Here is a 13,993-nt window from a genome sequence, read left to right as displayed (position 1 = left end):
GCCAAGCACAGTGGCTTGCACATAGTAAAAGGAAGAAGGAAGGAAGGAGGGAAAGAAACAAGCATTTATTGCGTGCTTTCTGTTTGCCAGGCCTTGTGCTAAGCACTGAGGCTATATATAAAAGTGAAAAGAAATTGTCTTTACCCTCAGGGAGCTTACATTCCAGTGGGAGAGAGCAACACACAAGGGAGCCAAGAAGGTGGGGTGAGAGATGGAGGTAGAGGGACATGAAGGATTAGTTTTGTTTTTTTAAATTAAAGAAAGGACTCTGGTTTTTAATAGTTTCGATTATTAAAAAAGTTTAAGCCTACACAGTAATCATTTAAAAATAATCATCTAATGTTCCATAATTAAACTGTACACAGCCTAGTCTTAGTACAAAGAAGCCTATGAGGTAAGTTTGCAGTCTGTTGGAATCAGTCCCAGGAGCAGGGAGTCAGACCCACTTTGGCCTTTTAGTTCTGTTCCTCTAAGTTGTGTGTGTGTGTCCCTGGAAAGGGGACATGATTTTAAACCAAAAGAGTTAATAGTAAAGCTGGGAGGGGAGTGAAAGCTGGACAACTTGGGCCCTCCTGCAAAATAGAGGCCTCAGGAGGAGCTGAACAATGTGGGAAGGGGGCAGACCTGGTGGAGAGAGAAACTCCAGAGTTAGAAGGTTTTGGGGGGCCGGGGGAGTTAGATGTTCCAAGGCAAGGAGGCCCAAAGGGCGGAGGAAGCGGCCAAGCCATGACTTTGAAGTCTGGACATCAGGAGCAGAGCTGGAAGGGGATCACTTAATAAATAATAAATGCTTAATGAATGCAGTGGTTGAATTGAAATAGATGGCTGGGAACAGCCAGTCATCAGGTGGGCTTTCCTAGAGTCCAGGAAGGGAAGGACAGAGATGGAGAAGTGAGAAGGCATGGCCAGAAGATGGTGAATGGACCTGTGTGGTTGGAGGGGAAGGGAAGTAGTGAGAAGCAAAGCTGGAAAGATTAGTTACACCTGGATTATGGAGGGTTTTCAAATGCCTGCCTGAGGAACTTGGATTTTATACTGAGGGGAAAGAACACTGTCTCTAGAGCCAGAGGAACTGGGTTCAAATTCTACCTCTGACACTTACTGCCTGTATGACATTGTGTAAGACCTATGCCTCAGTATTGTCATGTAGAAAATGGGGGTGTTGGGCGTCATGGTCTCTGAAGAGCTTTCTAATTACATAGAAAGAGATATCTAGATCTATTTAGATAGAGACCACCTAGTCTAACAACCTCATATATCTATAGAGATATATTTATTCACCTGTATGTAGATATGGATATGTATATGTTTTTTCAATTGTGTCTGACTCTTCATTACCCCGTTTGGGATTTTCTTGGCAAAGATACTGGAGTGGTTTGTTATTTCCATCTCCAGCTCATTTTACAGATGAGGAAACTGAGGCAAACAGCAGTTAAGTGACTTATCCAGGGTCCTACAGTTAGTACATATCTGAGGCTGAATTTGAACTGAGGTCTTCCTAACTCCAGGCCAGGCACTTGATCTGCTGCATCATCTAGCTATATAGATACAGATTTATAATTCTTCCCAATGGCTTTTTGTTCCTCAAACTGCTTTCAATAACAATAACAAAAGTGAACCCCCAGATTCTTTTAATATAGTACTCATAATATTCTTTGCAATTATTTACTGCTTAAGGTGACATTAGAAAATTTTTAGCACGCACTTCTAAATGGGGATGACTGCTATAGACAAAGTTTTGGAGAAAGAGAGTCACATGATGAAAGTGGTTTATTTTAGCATGTGGTTAGGACAGATTGGACAGAGGAGAGACTGGAGAGGGGGGGGGGGGAGGCAGTTGGGAGGCCAGAATGGGAGTGATGAAGGCCAGAAATCTGGTGGTGGTAGTGGGATTGGGAAGTGAGAGAATTTAAAAGCATCATTTGGTGGCTAGTTAAATTTGGGAGGTTAGGGGCAGAGTGGTGGGAAAGAGGAGGTTTTGATGGGGAAGTGATAATGCTATTAATGGAAAGAGGGAAGTTGACAGGAGATGTTTGGAGGAGATCCTAGAGAGGGAAGGGGGCTGAGGACCAAATGTTGAAGAGCATGCTCAGCTGTGCTCCATTAGACATGAGGATGATGACTTGGAGAAAGAAATGGAGAAGGACAAGCAGAGGTAGGAGGAGGATGTGGAGAGTATAACATCATGGAAGCCAAAGGAACAATTTCAATGAGGGGTTGGTTAAAGCTGTCAAATGTGAGGTCAGGGACTAGATAGAGGTCTCCCAATTCTTAGCCTGGTGCCCTTCCCATGATACCTTATAACTACGGAATTTTGGTGAGGTAACCTTGCTTCATGGCAGGGACTATTCTTAGAAAAACTGTTAAATGTATTCTATACTTAAAATAAACCAAGCTGTATATTACAGGGATCACATTGCCATAAACAGTCTTTATTTTCTGTTCTTATTTGTTTGTTATTATTTGTCAGCTTCAGAGTAATAAAAAAAAGAAAGTTTAATTAAAAAAGATTGAGGAGAAAAGAACAAGTATATAACCAAGAATCCTGTTTTTAAATTGCTCTAGGGCAGTGGTTCTCAAACTTTTTGGTCTTGGGACCCCTTAGGACACTTTTAAGAATTATCAAGGACCCTCCCCTGTGAAGAGCTTTTGTGTGGGTTATGCCTATAGGTATTTACTATATTAGAAATTAAAATGCCTTAGTATTATTATGAAAATAGTTTTGACCTTGCTGGCTCCCAGAATGGTCTTGAGGGGACGCCCAGGGGCTCCCTGACCACACTTTGAGAATGGCTAAGTAGAGTGGGTAGCCTTCTTCTCCCATGTTGTTTCCTTGGGAGACCCAAGATGGAGGAATCTCTTCCCCTGCCTATCTACCCCAGAACTCTCAACATCCTCTCATGGAAACACACAGGGCTCCTGAGTAGGAGCCTCTTCTCTTTTATTCTCAATATCTCCCCACCCCCCCCCCCCCCACACTGGAATTCCCAGTATCTTCCTATAAAGCTTTGATGGAGATTCCCTTCTACTAATAGCACCTAGGCCGGTCTCCCTCCCAGGGGGTGGAGGCTGATTGACTGAGCTGTGAGATTTGATCAGAGCTCAGACATCTAACCAGACTGGGGGTGAATGGAAAGGAAGGAGTGAGTACATGGGAGGAGTAGTATTGCCAGGCACCAAGGAAGAGGAATTTCCTTGACCTTATCCCTTATAGGCCAAATTACACCTACTATTTACCTCTGCTTTCTCCTGCAGCAGCCCATATTTACTGCCATGTACCTTAAGGTCTTCTAACTGTCCAGATGTGGTCATTTTATGGTGGGTAAGGGGAAGGAACTGTTAAATTACTGAAAAGTCCTTATTTGAAGGCTTGGAATTTAGGATTCTTTAGATTGGAGGAGGGAAAATTTGGGGATGGCTTGATGTCTTTTGGGGCATAGGCAATCAGCTGTTTGTAGCCTGTCAGCATTTTTGTAAGTGCCTAGGGTTACAAAGAAAGTGAAAAACAGTGTTCCTGCCTTCAAGGAGGCAACATGTAAACATGTAATGGGGAGACATGTTAAAAAAATTAGGTAATCCAAGATACATACAGAATAGATGGATGGTTGTCTGAGACAGAAGGAAAGGCCTCCTGTAGAAGAGCAAAAGAGAAGAGATAGGATGAGATTACCTACGAAGAACTTTTAGACCCCAAGGGTGTTAACATCCCCCAGATCCACTGCTACTGAGCCCCCTTCTCCAGAGAACCTGTAGCAAAGAATAGATACCCCCCTGTCTCTTTTGAAGAGCAGAACATGGCCTTAGTCCTCATAGCTCCCCTTCACTATCTCTGAAAGGGAGAAATTGAAAAAAACATAATTCTGCAAAGAGAAAGTCATTAGTCATGGGGATCATTTGCAGCCCCTCTCTGCCTGCCAAGAGAGAGGCCAGGCTCAGGGATGGAGGGGCATCTGGGACCTTGAGTAAATAACTTAGCATCTCTGAAACTTCAGTAATCTCTGTTGCATCTAGCTCCTGGGAGTATTTTGGGGCTCAAATTAGAGTAGATCATGGATGTGAAAGTACTTAAGAAACTTGACCTTGTAAAGTGGTGCTATTATACTTTTAAAAGGGAACAATATTCAAAATTTAGCTAGGAGATAAATGGAAGGGGAGGGGGAAGAGGAGTCCTCCCTGGGATGGAGGTCCTTTTCCTTTCTGGCGTTTGGAGGGTTTTCTTGTCCCTCTCGAGGAGTGCTAAGCAGTTTCTCAGACTCCTGTTACCAAATCTGTTACTCCTCAGCCTCTCAGTCCCCCTGTTCCACAGTTCCTTGGTCTGTTGTCCCTTGTCACATACAGGTCAAATCACTGACTTTAAGAAAGTGGCCTGAGAAGGGGTTTTTAACGTGGGATCTTGGATGTATTTCTGGGGAGGAGTCTGTGAATCTTGGGAGAAAATTATACTTTATTTTCCCTAACCTTTAGTTTTCTTTGCAATCTTATAATTTTATTTTATGCATTTAAGAACTTTTTTTTTTTTTCTGAGAAGGGATCCATAGGTTTCTCTAGACTGCCAAAAGTTCTGTGACACAAAAATGATTGTGAACCCTTGGTTTAGACATCTTAGCTCCACTGGGTGTTGTACACAGAGGCAGTATCTCACATGGCTTTTGATTCCATTCAACAAATCTTTCTTTAGTACTTACTACATGTAAGGCACTAGGAATGTTACTTGTGTGAGGAAGAGCCTGTTAAAAGTATTCAGTTCTTCTGGGTGGGTCATTCAAGGCCCTCATGTCCTTTCAGGGACAGCTTAGGCAGTAGCTACTCCTGCTTTTGGCCCTCCACCATCTACAGATGGGTGAACCTGTGTGGTAATGAATTGGCTGCTCAGGAAAGGGGACTTTTGGGATGAAGTCCTTCTGATTTCTTTACTAATTAAGTGATTTAAGCACAGGAGGGGAGGAGGCTGGTGAAGTCTTCCTGGAGCTCTTATTTGAGAGTCGAGCACAACCAGCCTTACAAATAGGTGGAGCAGGAGGTTGTCCGGATGGTAGGATTTGAAGGTGCCCTGAACCACCTGTCACAGTGCCTGAAATGCCACTATTAGCGATTCATTCCTTCCAATGAAACATTGTCTTGTCCAGGCTCCTCTTTAAAATGCCAGCACTCCTGGGGAGTAAGTAATAAGTTGCAGCCCTGACATCTCAGGTTGGATGAGTTTCTAAGATTCCTTTCCTTCCAAAAGGAGGGGCCCTGGCAAAGCATGAGGACATGGGTTTTTGTAGGGGATGCATGGTTGAAAGCAGGGATAAAAGGAAGGTGCTACGGGGAGGCAGGGTGCACCAAAGGCAAATTTTTTTGGTGATAGAGACTGTGCTCCCAGGTTAATAATAATAATAATAGCCAACATTTATGTAGATCAATATTTACAGCTGGGTGGCACAATAGATAGAGCACTGGGCCTGGAGTCCGGAATATCTGAGTTCAAATCCAAACTCAGACATTTACTAGGTGCATGACCCCGGGCAAGTCACTTAACCTCTGTTTGCCTCAGTTTTCCCAACTGTAAAATGTAGATAATAATAGCACCTACCTCCCGGGGTTATTGTAAGGATAAAATGAGATAGAAATTGCAAAGCATTTAGCACTGTGCCTGACATTGAAGTGTTACATAAATGTTAGCTTTCGGCTATTATTATTTACGGTTTCAATTTATCCTCACAACAACCCTGGGGGGAGGTAGGTGCCGTTATTATCTACATTTTACAGATGAGGACATTGAGGCAAACAGAGGTTAAGTAACTTGCTCAGAGTCACACAGCTAGTACATTGCTGTGACAGGATTCAAATGTAGGTTTTCATAATTCTACACTCTACATTCATAATTCTAGCACTCTACTCTTGCGCCCCCCAAACAAAATAATGTCTCTTCTCCTTGGCTGCTGAGCCTGTGTCGGTGCTAGAGTCACTTCTGGGGTTCTAGATGAGGTCTCCTCTAAGGCCTGGTTGGTCTTGGGAAGTTGTTTTCACTTTTCCTTCCTAACCCCAGCCCCCTTCCCTCATAACCTCATGGCCCCCTGTGATTGTGTGAATGTAGGTTATTGTAGATGCCCAGGGAGTCCTAGTGGCAGGACTTTCAGTAATGCTAGAGCACGTTCCCCTTTCCATTGGGAGATGTTAACTGTTTAACAGGCTATGAATGTGGGCGGTGATCCACATCCCCCATGCCGCTGAAAGGAGACTGAAACTGTTGAGCCTCTGTGGCAGGGGTAGGGGTAAGGTTCGTGCAGAGCAGTCCTGGGCTTGGGAGGTACAGTGAGAAGGGCTAAAGTTAGCTAAATGACCTTGAGCTAAATGCTCCTTGTGCGTGCCAGTCTATAGCTCTCCATCCACCACCTGGGGTGTGTGTGTGTGTGTGTGTGTGTGTGTGTGTGTATGTAGGTGTGGGAGTGGAGTGGAGGGTTGGTCATACGAGCTGTTCAGCCATCATGGGCATAGGCTCAAGGGGCACAGACCATTTGGGGAATGTCAGACTAGATGGCGACAGGACTATGTCAGGCAGGGTCTGCGGGCTAATAATCTGGAGGAAGATATGGGGGTTGGGTATAAGACTCTCTGCGACCCTTCCTTTGGCCTGAGGGCATACATCATTCACAGTTTTCCCCCTCATCCTGGCAGGCACCTTGTGGGTCTGATTCTGAGGGACTGGGTGGAGAGAGGAGGAATTGGTTCCTCTGGAAGGGAAGTGGAGGGAAAAAGGCGTGGGGTGGGGCAGTCTATTTGTTTTCTAGCATTAGTAACAAACTTGATGGGAAGTGAGGGGAAGATTCTTTTTTAGCAACTATATCCAGATTTGTGAACAGTATCCCGTTGGTTCCCATAGAGCTTGGTAAGCCCTTGAAAGATGAGATACTTCCCTCCCTTCTGCCAAACCCCCCAAGAATAAGGCCATTTTAGGGGCTTAGACCTCCCCATTGTAAAGCTTGGCTTGTGCTGGGAGAGTCAGAACTTAAACTTAAATGAGTGTTAGTGTGGTTTGGATCAGCAGAGTAGAAATCAGGAGACTTTGATCCTACTGATGAATCTAGATCCCTACTGACAAAATTTCATCCCTACTGACAAATTTGGAAAGTCACTTAACCCGACTGGGGCTTGGTTTCCCCATTTGTAAGAATCCAGCAATTATTCAGCAAATATTTATTAATTAAACACTTGTTCTATGTAGAACACTGTTAAGAAATTGAAAGAAAAAGAGGGATTTCACCCCCTAAATATATTTTTGTCCTTTTTAAAGAAGAGTTGAGAATTTTACTCCTTGTATTTGATAATACAACCCCAGAGTTCTACTACCTTTCTCCAATTAGGTTCAAGTCCCCGGGTGCTGTAACATTCTTCTTCTGTCTGTTCTTCTTGACCATGGGCAGAGCCAGCAACCTCTAAATAGCTGGGCTCCTGGTCAAGCCCCACATTTTGGTTCCCCAAAATGGCAAGTCTTCATGGCTGTATGGAACTAGAGCAAATATTTATATAGCATGAAGATCGTCACAAGGGCCTAGCTCTTAACTCAGAAGACAAGATGGCTTAGTTTTTGTTTACTTCACTGAAAAGACAGGATAAAACCTATTTTGCAATCATTTACTACCCCCATCCAGATTAAATCCTCCCTTCAGACAAGAAAGGACAATTGAGCAAAAACAGAAAAGTCCTACAGAAACTTGGTCTCCAATGATGTATTCAGACTTAGTAGCTCCCCACCTCTCTGTCTTCGGGGAAGAAGTGTGTCTTTATCTCTTTTTCCAGACCTTCATTACTCAGTTCTTCCTTTTAGCGGTCTTTCCATTTGCATTGTTCTATCATGGTGTATATCGTTCTCTTGATTTCGTTTATAGCATCATAGATTCTTAGACAGAAGGGAGGTTAGTAATCGTCCAGTCCAACCTGCTTATTTTATGACTCCTAAAGGTTAAGTGACTTGTCTAAGGTCACGCAGAGTTTTAAGCAGCGCAGCTGGGATTTGAACCCAGGTCCCATGACTCCAAATCCAGCATGCTTTCCATGACACTGCGTCACATTGCCTTACTTTGCTCTGCATCAGTTCATACAAGTCTTCCCAGAGAATCCAAGTTTAGCTAGGACAGATGATCCATCATCATGGTGCCTGTAGTGTAATAGGAAGATGAGATATAACTCTAGACATAAGATGCGAGTCCCAAAATTTGAGAGTATGAAAAAACTCAGAGGCCGTCTTAGTCCAAGCCATAACAAGAAATGAATCCCCGCTAAAATATGCCAGACGAGTGATGGTCTAGCTTCTGCTTGAAGACCTCAAAAGGGGGTGGGGGATGGGGATGCAACCCGTCACCTTTCCGGGTAGCCCATTTCGCTTTTGAACAGCTCAGTTGTTAGGAAGTTTTTCTTGACATCTCGCCTAAATTTTCTTTTTGTAGCTTCCACCCATTACTACAGGTTCTGCCCTCTGGGTCCAAGCAGGAGAATAATGATAATGTTCAGTCCTGTCTGACTCTTCATGACTTCATTTGGGGGTTTTCTTGGCAAAGATACTGGAGTGGTTTGCCATTTCCTTCTCCAGCTCATTTTACAGATGAGGAAACTGAGGCAAACCGGGTTAAGTGACTTGCCCAAGGTCACACAACTAGTAAGTACCTGAGATCAGATTTGAACTCAGGAACATTAGTCTTCCTGACTCCAAGCTTGGCACTCTATCTGCTGTGCCACGTAGCTGCCCTAATACTGATAAAAGCTAACATTTATATGGTGCTTACTCTGTGCTAGGCACCATGCTAAGTACTTTACAATTATTATCTCATTTGAGCCTCACAAGAAGTAGATGCTATTATGATTCCTATTTTACAGATTAGGAAACTGAGGCAAACAGCTTAAGTGACTTGCTCAGGGTCGTAGAGCTAGCAAGTATCTGAGAGCAGATTTGAACTCAGGTCCTCCTGACTTCATGGCTGGTGCTCTATCCGCTTCACCCCTTAGCTGCCTTCCCAATGTTCTTTATGCTCTGCTACATACACCATTGCTTCTTCAACATGCTGGATGCAGTCAAAGGCCCCCAGTTTTAGGAATATAGTAGTGAGAGGGAGAGGGATTTAGAAGGGGGCCAGGGGCATCAGAGAGGTTACTAAGCTTAGAGGATTTAAGAAACTCATTTGGAGGAGAGTCTAGAAAGCCCCTTCCTTTATTTGCTAAAACAAAGGTTACCTGCCACATATTCCCAGACCTCCAGGCATTTCTTCTTAATGCCACTAAACCATTTAAACCAGGAGTTCTTGGTGTGGGGCCCATAAACTTGTTTAAAAACTTTTTTATAACTACATTTCAATATAATAGGTTTCCTTTTATAATCCTGTGTGACCCTGGACAAGTCACTTAATTCCTGTTTGCCTCGGTTTCCTCATTTGCAAAATGGGGTTACTGATAGCCCCTACATTGCAGGATTGTTGTGGGGATCAGATGAAATAGCAATTGTGAAGTGCTTACCACAGAGCTATATAAATGTTAGCTATTCTTATAATTCTATTTTATGCATTTTAAACATTATTTTGAGAAGGGGCCCATAGGGTTTTTCCTGACTGGTGGAGGGGTCCAAGACACAAAAAAGATTAAAAACTCTTGCTGTAAGCCCCAGAGGCCTCTCATTAGCTGGAGATCAGTGATGTAGCTTGTTAAGGGCTCATGACACATGGGGCTCTGGTTTGCTTAGGAAAAGTGTCCATGTCATTGGTGTTAGGAGACGATGAATCAGACCAGCTACCCCTTTTCTTTGTCTGTGCTACTGGAAATCTTTCTCCTTGTGTGAAGGAACCCCTATCCTGCAGTACAGTAGTTAGAGATGGGTTCATTCGGCAAGAAGCAACAGGCTAGGCAGGCTTTTTGGGCTTTCATTGGGAGTTGGAGAGGGTCAAGGCTCCCTTTAAACGTCCTTTGAGGAGCCAACCTGAGATTGTTAGACAAGCCTGGAAACTTATCACCAGGTGTTTGGTCTTGACCCTAGAGATAACTGGGAGCCGGCTCTGGGTGAATGAGGAAGGGAAGAGAGAAGAGGCCCTGGGGCTTTGGAATCCCTTCCTCCCCTCTGTGTGTCATCCAGGTTGTTTCAGAGTGCTAGGCTGAAAGCAGAATGTTGGCCTCCTTGCTCTTGGGCAGCTAGCTCTCTAGATACTGGTCCCTCTCCATGGGCACTGTAGGGGACGAGAGGGTTGTGTCGTGAAGGACAGCATGCTTCATTTAGATGTTCAGGTTTTTCTGGGAGTACAGCTGGCTGAATTGTTTACTGCCTTGCTTGGAGTTGGGGGTTGGATGTGATCACCTCATGGCCAGGGAGAGATGGATGGATTGACTTGAAGGGAGCTCATGGTGGGGAGTGTGTTCCAGTGAGACCGTTGCAGCTGGCCCTGCTTTGGACTTTCAGGGGAATCTCCAGGCTGGGTTTCCTTGCACATCTGTTTTCTGCTGACAGAAGATCTTTGTTCACAGGCACAAGGGGAACGTGACGGGCCCTGGTACAGGCCAGCTAGGCTCCCCCCTCCTTGTGAGCTCAGTGTGAGGCAGCAGTGTGCCCCATCAGTGTGTCCAGGAGTGAGGCCACCACAGGGTGGGGAGGTCGTTGTGTTGGGGGCATTACTTGGGGGTGGTTTTCCTTGTAATCATAACAGTTGACATTCTGTAGTGCTTTTAAGGTTTGCAAAACACTTTACACACATTATATTATCTGAGCTCACAACAACTCTGTCAGTTAGGAACAACAGGTATCCATTTTATAGATAAGGAAGAAAGCCCCATTGAATTATTGAGGGAATCCTAGCTCACTGTTTTTCCAGGTTGAGCTATCTTTGTCTGACACATGGGAAAGCAAGACATAGGGGCAGCTAGGTGGCGCAGTGAGTAGAGCACTGGCCCTGGAGTCAGGAGGACCTGAGTTCAAATGTGACCTCAGACACTTGACACACTTACTAGCTGTGTGACCTTGGGTGAGTCACTTAACCCCAATTGCTCTGCCCTTCCCCTCAAAAAGAAAAGAAAAGCAAGACCTGAGCATACAGAAGAAGGCCAGAGGAGAAGGAAAGAAGGACAGGGGCTGGGCATGGGATAATGGGGGAGACGACGTGGGGAAACCATGCATCTGAAATCAGATTAACCACATGTATGTGTTGAACAAATACAGGCGAATCGCTATCTCCTGTTTTTGGGTCAGTCATGTGGAACCGGGTCCCAGGCTTAGCAGTGGTAGTCATTCAGTCAATCCCTAAACTCTGATGAGGCCAGCCAGCGCCCCACAGTTCCGAGCTAGCGTTGTGGATCCTGTAACTAGGATACCATAGAACGCTTTCATTCTTCAAGTCAATTCGACTAGATAATGACAGCTCACGCTTGTATAACACTTCTCAAAATACTTACCTAAAAACAGCTCTGTCAGGTAGGCAGTAAAAATAGTGGCATGCCCGTTTTATAGTTGAGGAAACTGAGGCCTTAGTTGCTGAAGTGAGTTTGCCCTCGGTCATACAACTGGCAAGCGCTGGAATTGGACTCAACTCGGGTCTCCTGGCTACAAGTCTAGTATTAGCATTTTTTAAAAAACATTTCTGTTTATTGGTTTTTTTTGTTTTTGCTGCCTTTTATTTTGGGGTCGTATTCCATCTCTTTGCCCTTCCCTACCAATGAACCATCCCTTACAGCAAAGATTAGAAAAGAAAAAGAGAAAAATGCAGCTCAGCAAAACTTAACGAACGCATCAACCTTGTCTGATACTATATGTGATATTCTACAGCCATAGTCCCCTAACTCTGCAGTGGAAGGAGGGCAGTAAATTTCCTCAATGCTTCTCTGGGGTCAGGCTTGGTCATTGTAGGCACACAGTGTTCCATTCCTCCCTCTACCTTCCCACTTGACTTCTGTTTGTTCCTGTTTCCTCATATGTAAAATAGGACTTGTAATAGCACCCACCTTGAAGATTTGTGAGGATCAGGTGAAATAACATTTGTAAAAAATACTTAGCATGGTGCTTGGCACATAGTAGGCACTATGTAAATACTCAATCACTTCCTCCTCTTCCTATGGCACTCGGCTAGTCACCCCTTTGTATAATCCTTTGTGATTTTCTTTTCTTGTGTGTGCCTCGAGGATGTTATCCAAGGCTTATACTTCATTTGTATACCCCACAGTGCCTACCCCAGTGCTGAGCACATAGTAGGTTTTTAATAAAGACTGACTGAATGAATAAATAGGAGTTTGGGGGAGGGGCATGAATCAGCTCCTCTACACGCAGAGATTTCAACCAAAGGTTTGTGTTTGTCATTGCAGACGGAAGGGACCAGGCTGCAAAAGGATCTCCGCACCTATTTGGCATCTGTCAAAGGTAAGGTAGGAATTTCCCTGGGTGAGTTTTCCATGACCAGAGCAAGGGGCAGGGTTTTCCATGACCATCTCTATAGCCTGTGTCTTGGCAATGACTGGGGCCCAGGTATCTTCTCTGACTTTTTATGATGGATGGATGAAGGGACTTGGGCACCTTGGTTTAGGTATATTCGGCTCAGGTCAGGGTTATTTTTAATCCTGATGCTAATCTGAGAGGACAGCCTGAAAGCAATGGCATAGTAGGAATTGCCTCTAGGTTTATGTTTATATTGGATCCTGATTCTCTAAGAAGTATTAGCCGGGGTGGACAAATGAACATGCATCTACAGGGTCCTGGTTAGGCAGCTGTTAGGGTCTTGACCAGTAAGTTGCCCTATCTCAGTATGCAATGATGAGGTGGGAGCCAAGATGGATATAACTCCGATTTATTGGCAGACATTATCCAGTTTTATAGGGTTTTGCACTACATAAGCAGAAGCAGGTGTTCAAGGGGTAAGGGAATGAGAGCATGGGAAGATCGATATCTGGTGGGAAGAATCTGGATTGTTGTAAACTATGTTTCCTACAAGCATATGGGAAAAACTAGGGCTGTGGTAAGGTAGTTTCCAAAGGAGTATGGGAACAGAAGGGGGGTGCTGTCCTACAGTATCCATAGAGGCATGGGAAGGCTCAGGCATGTAGCCAGCTGATATCAGAGCTGTATGAGCTATGTGAGACACGGGGCAGGATGCCCTTGTAAAGTATCAAAGATGTTCCCATTAATTAAAGCATGTTTATGTTAGGCACTGGTTCAAGAGCATTAGGTAGTGGCCAGCTGGGTTCCTCCTACTGGGCTTGTGAGTCCTTGGTGAATGGACTCTGCCTGCATGAGAAAGGATGGCTATCAGAGCAGGAGGGGGGTGCTGTTAGGGGGGCTGCTAGGGACGGAAGTCTTTCCTCTGGGCGCCTACCGTTCCAACTCCTACTAAGCCTGTCTGGTATTACCCAGGAAACAGGCCAAGCGCTAGGGTCCGAGCAGCCCTGGGGTCGGCACTAACTCCCTACAGGCAGCCCTTTCTGATCCTTATTCTGTTGGTGGGAACCATGACTAGGATTGGTTGCAGCTAGAAGCCAGGGCCTCTGATGGGTGGGATCAGAAGGAATCTGAGGAAGTGGGAAAAGGTTTGGTGTTGGTGGGCAGGAAGGGAAGGAGGAGTCCCTGATTCTTCCCACTTCTGCCTGTGATTCTGCATTGAGCTCTTCTGTGTCCCTTTCAGCAATGCATGAAGCCTCTAAGAAGCTCACGGAGTGTCTGCAAGAGGTGTATGAACCAGACTGGCCTGGGAGAGAGGAGACAAACAAAATAGCGGAAGTAAGGCTGTGGTCTGAGTCTGGGATTGGGGGAGAGGAGGCCAGGGGAGAGAGGAAATGATTTTTAAAAATGGTGATTGAGGGTCAGGAAGAGCCCAGCCTAGAATGAAGATGGAGTTATGGGGCTCAGTCATGTTGGTCAGGGAGAGAGAAGTATCTGGCCATATCTTTATTCCCTTATCGGTGGAAGCATATTTATTCCTCCCCCTGACTCTGAAGTGTATATCTTCTTTCCTCTGAAAGGATGGAGAAGGAAGAGAGAATTAAAAATAAAAAGTAA

The 13,993-nt window shown here is 44.8% G+C and overlaps 1 protein-coding gene across 7 annotated transcripts in view; it reads left to right on the top strand.

The window, feature by feature from the left end:
* BIN1 (bridging integrator 1) overlaps window positions 1-13,993 on the top strand; it is a 141,207-nt gene that overhangs the window by 70,863 nt on the left and 56,351 nt on the right. For all 7 annotated transcript variants that reach the window (XM_036744124.1, XM_036744123.1, XM_036744122.1 and 4 more), the window contains exons 3-4: window positions 12,310-12,364; window positions 13,620-13,714. In XM_036744124.1, the coding sequence (XP_036600019.1) occupies window positions 12,310-12,364; window positions 13,620-13,714 (150 nt within the window). The remainder of the gene's footprint in view (window positions 1-12,309; window positions 12,365-13,619; window positions 13,715-13,993) is intronic.

The sequence above is a fragment of the Trichosurus vulpecula genome, chromosome 2, assembly GCF_011100635.1.
Source record: "Trichosurus vulpecula isolate mTriVul1 chromosome 2, mTriVul1.pri, whole genome shotgun sequence".
Lineage (NCBI taxonomy): Eukaryota > Metazoa > Chordata > Mammalia > Diprotodontia > Phalangeridae > Trichosurus > Trichosurus vulpecula.
The sequence above is the reverse complement of the archived record's forward strand: the minus strand, read 5'-3'. Positions and strand labels throughout refer to the sequence as shown.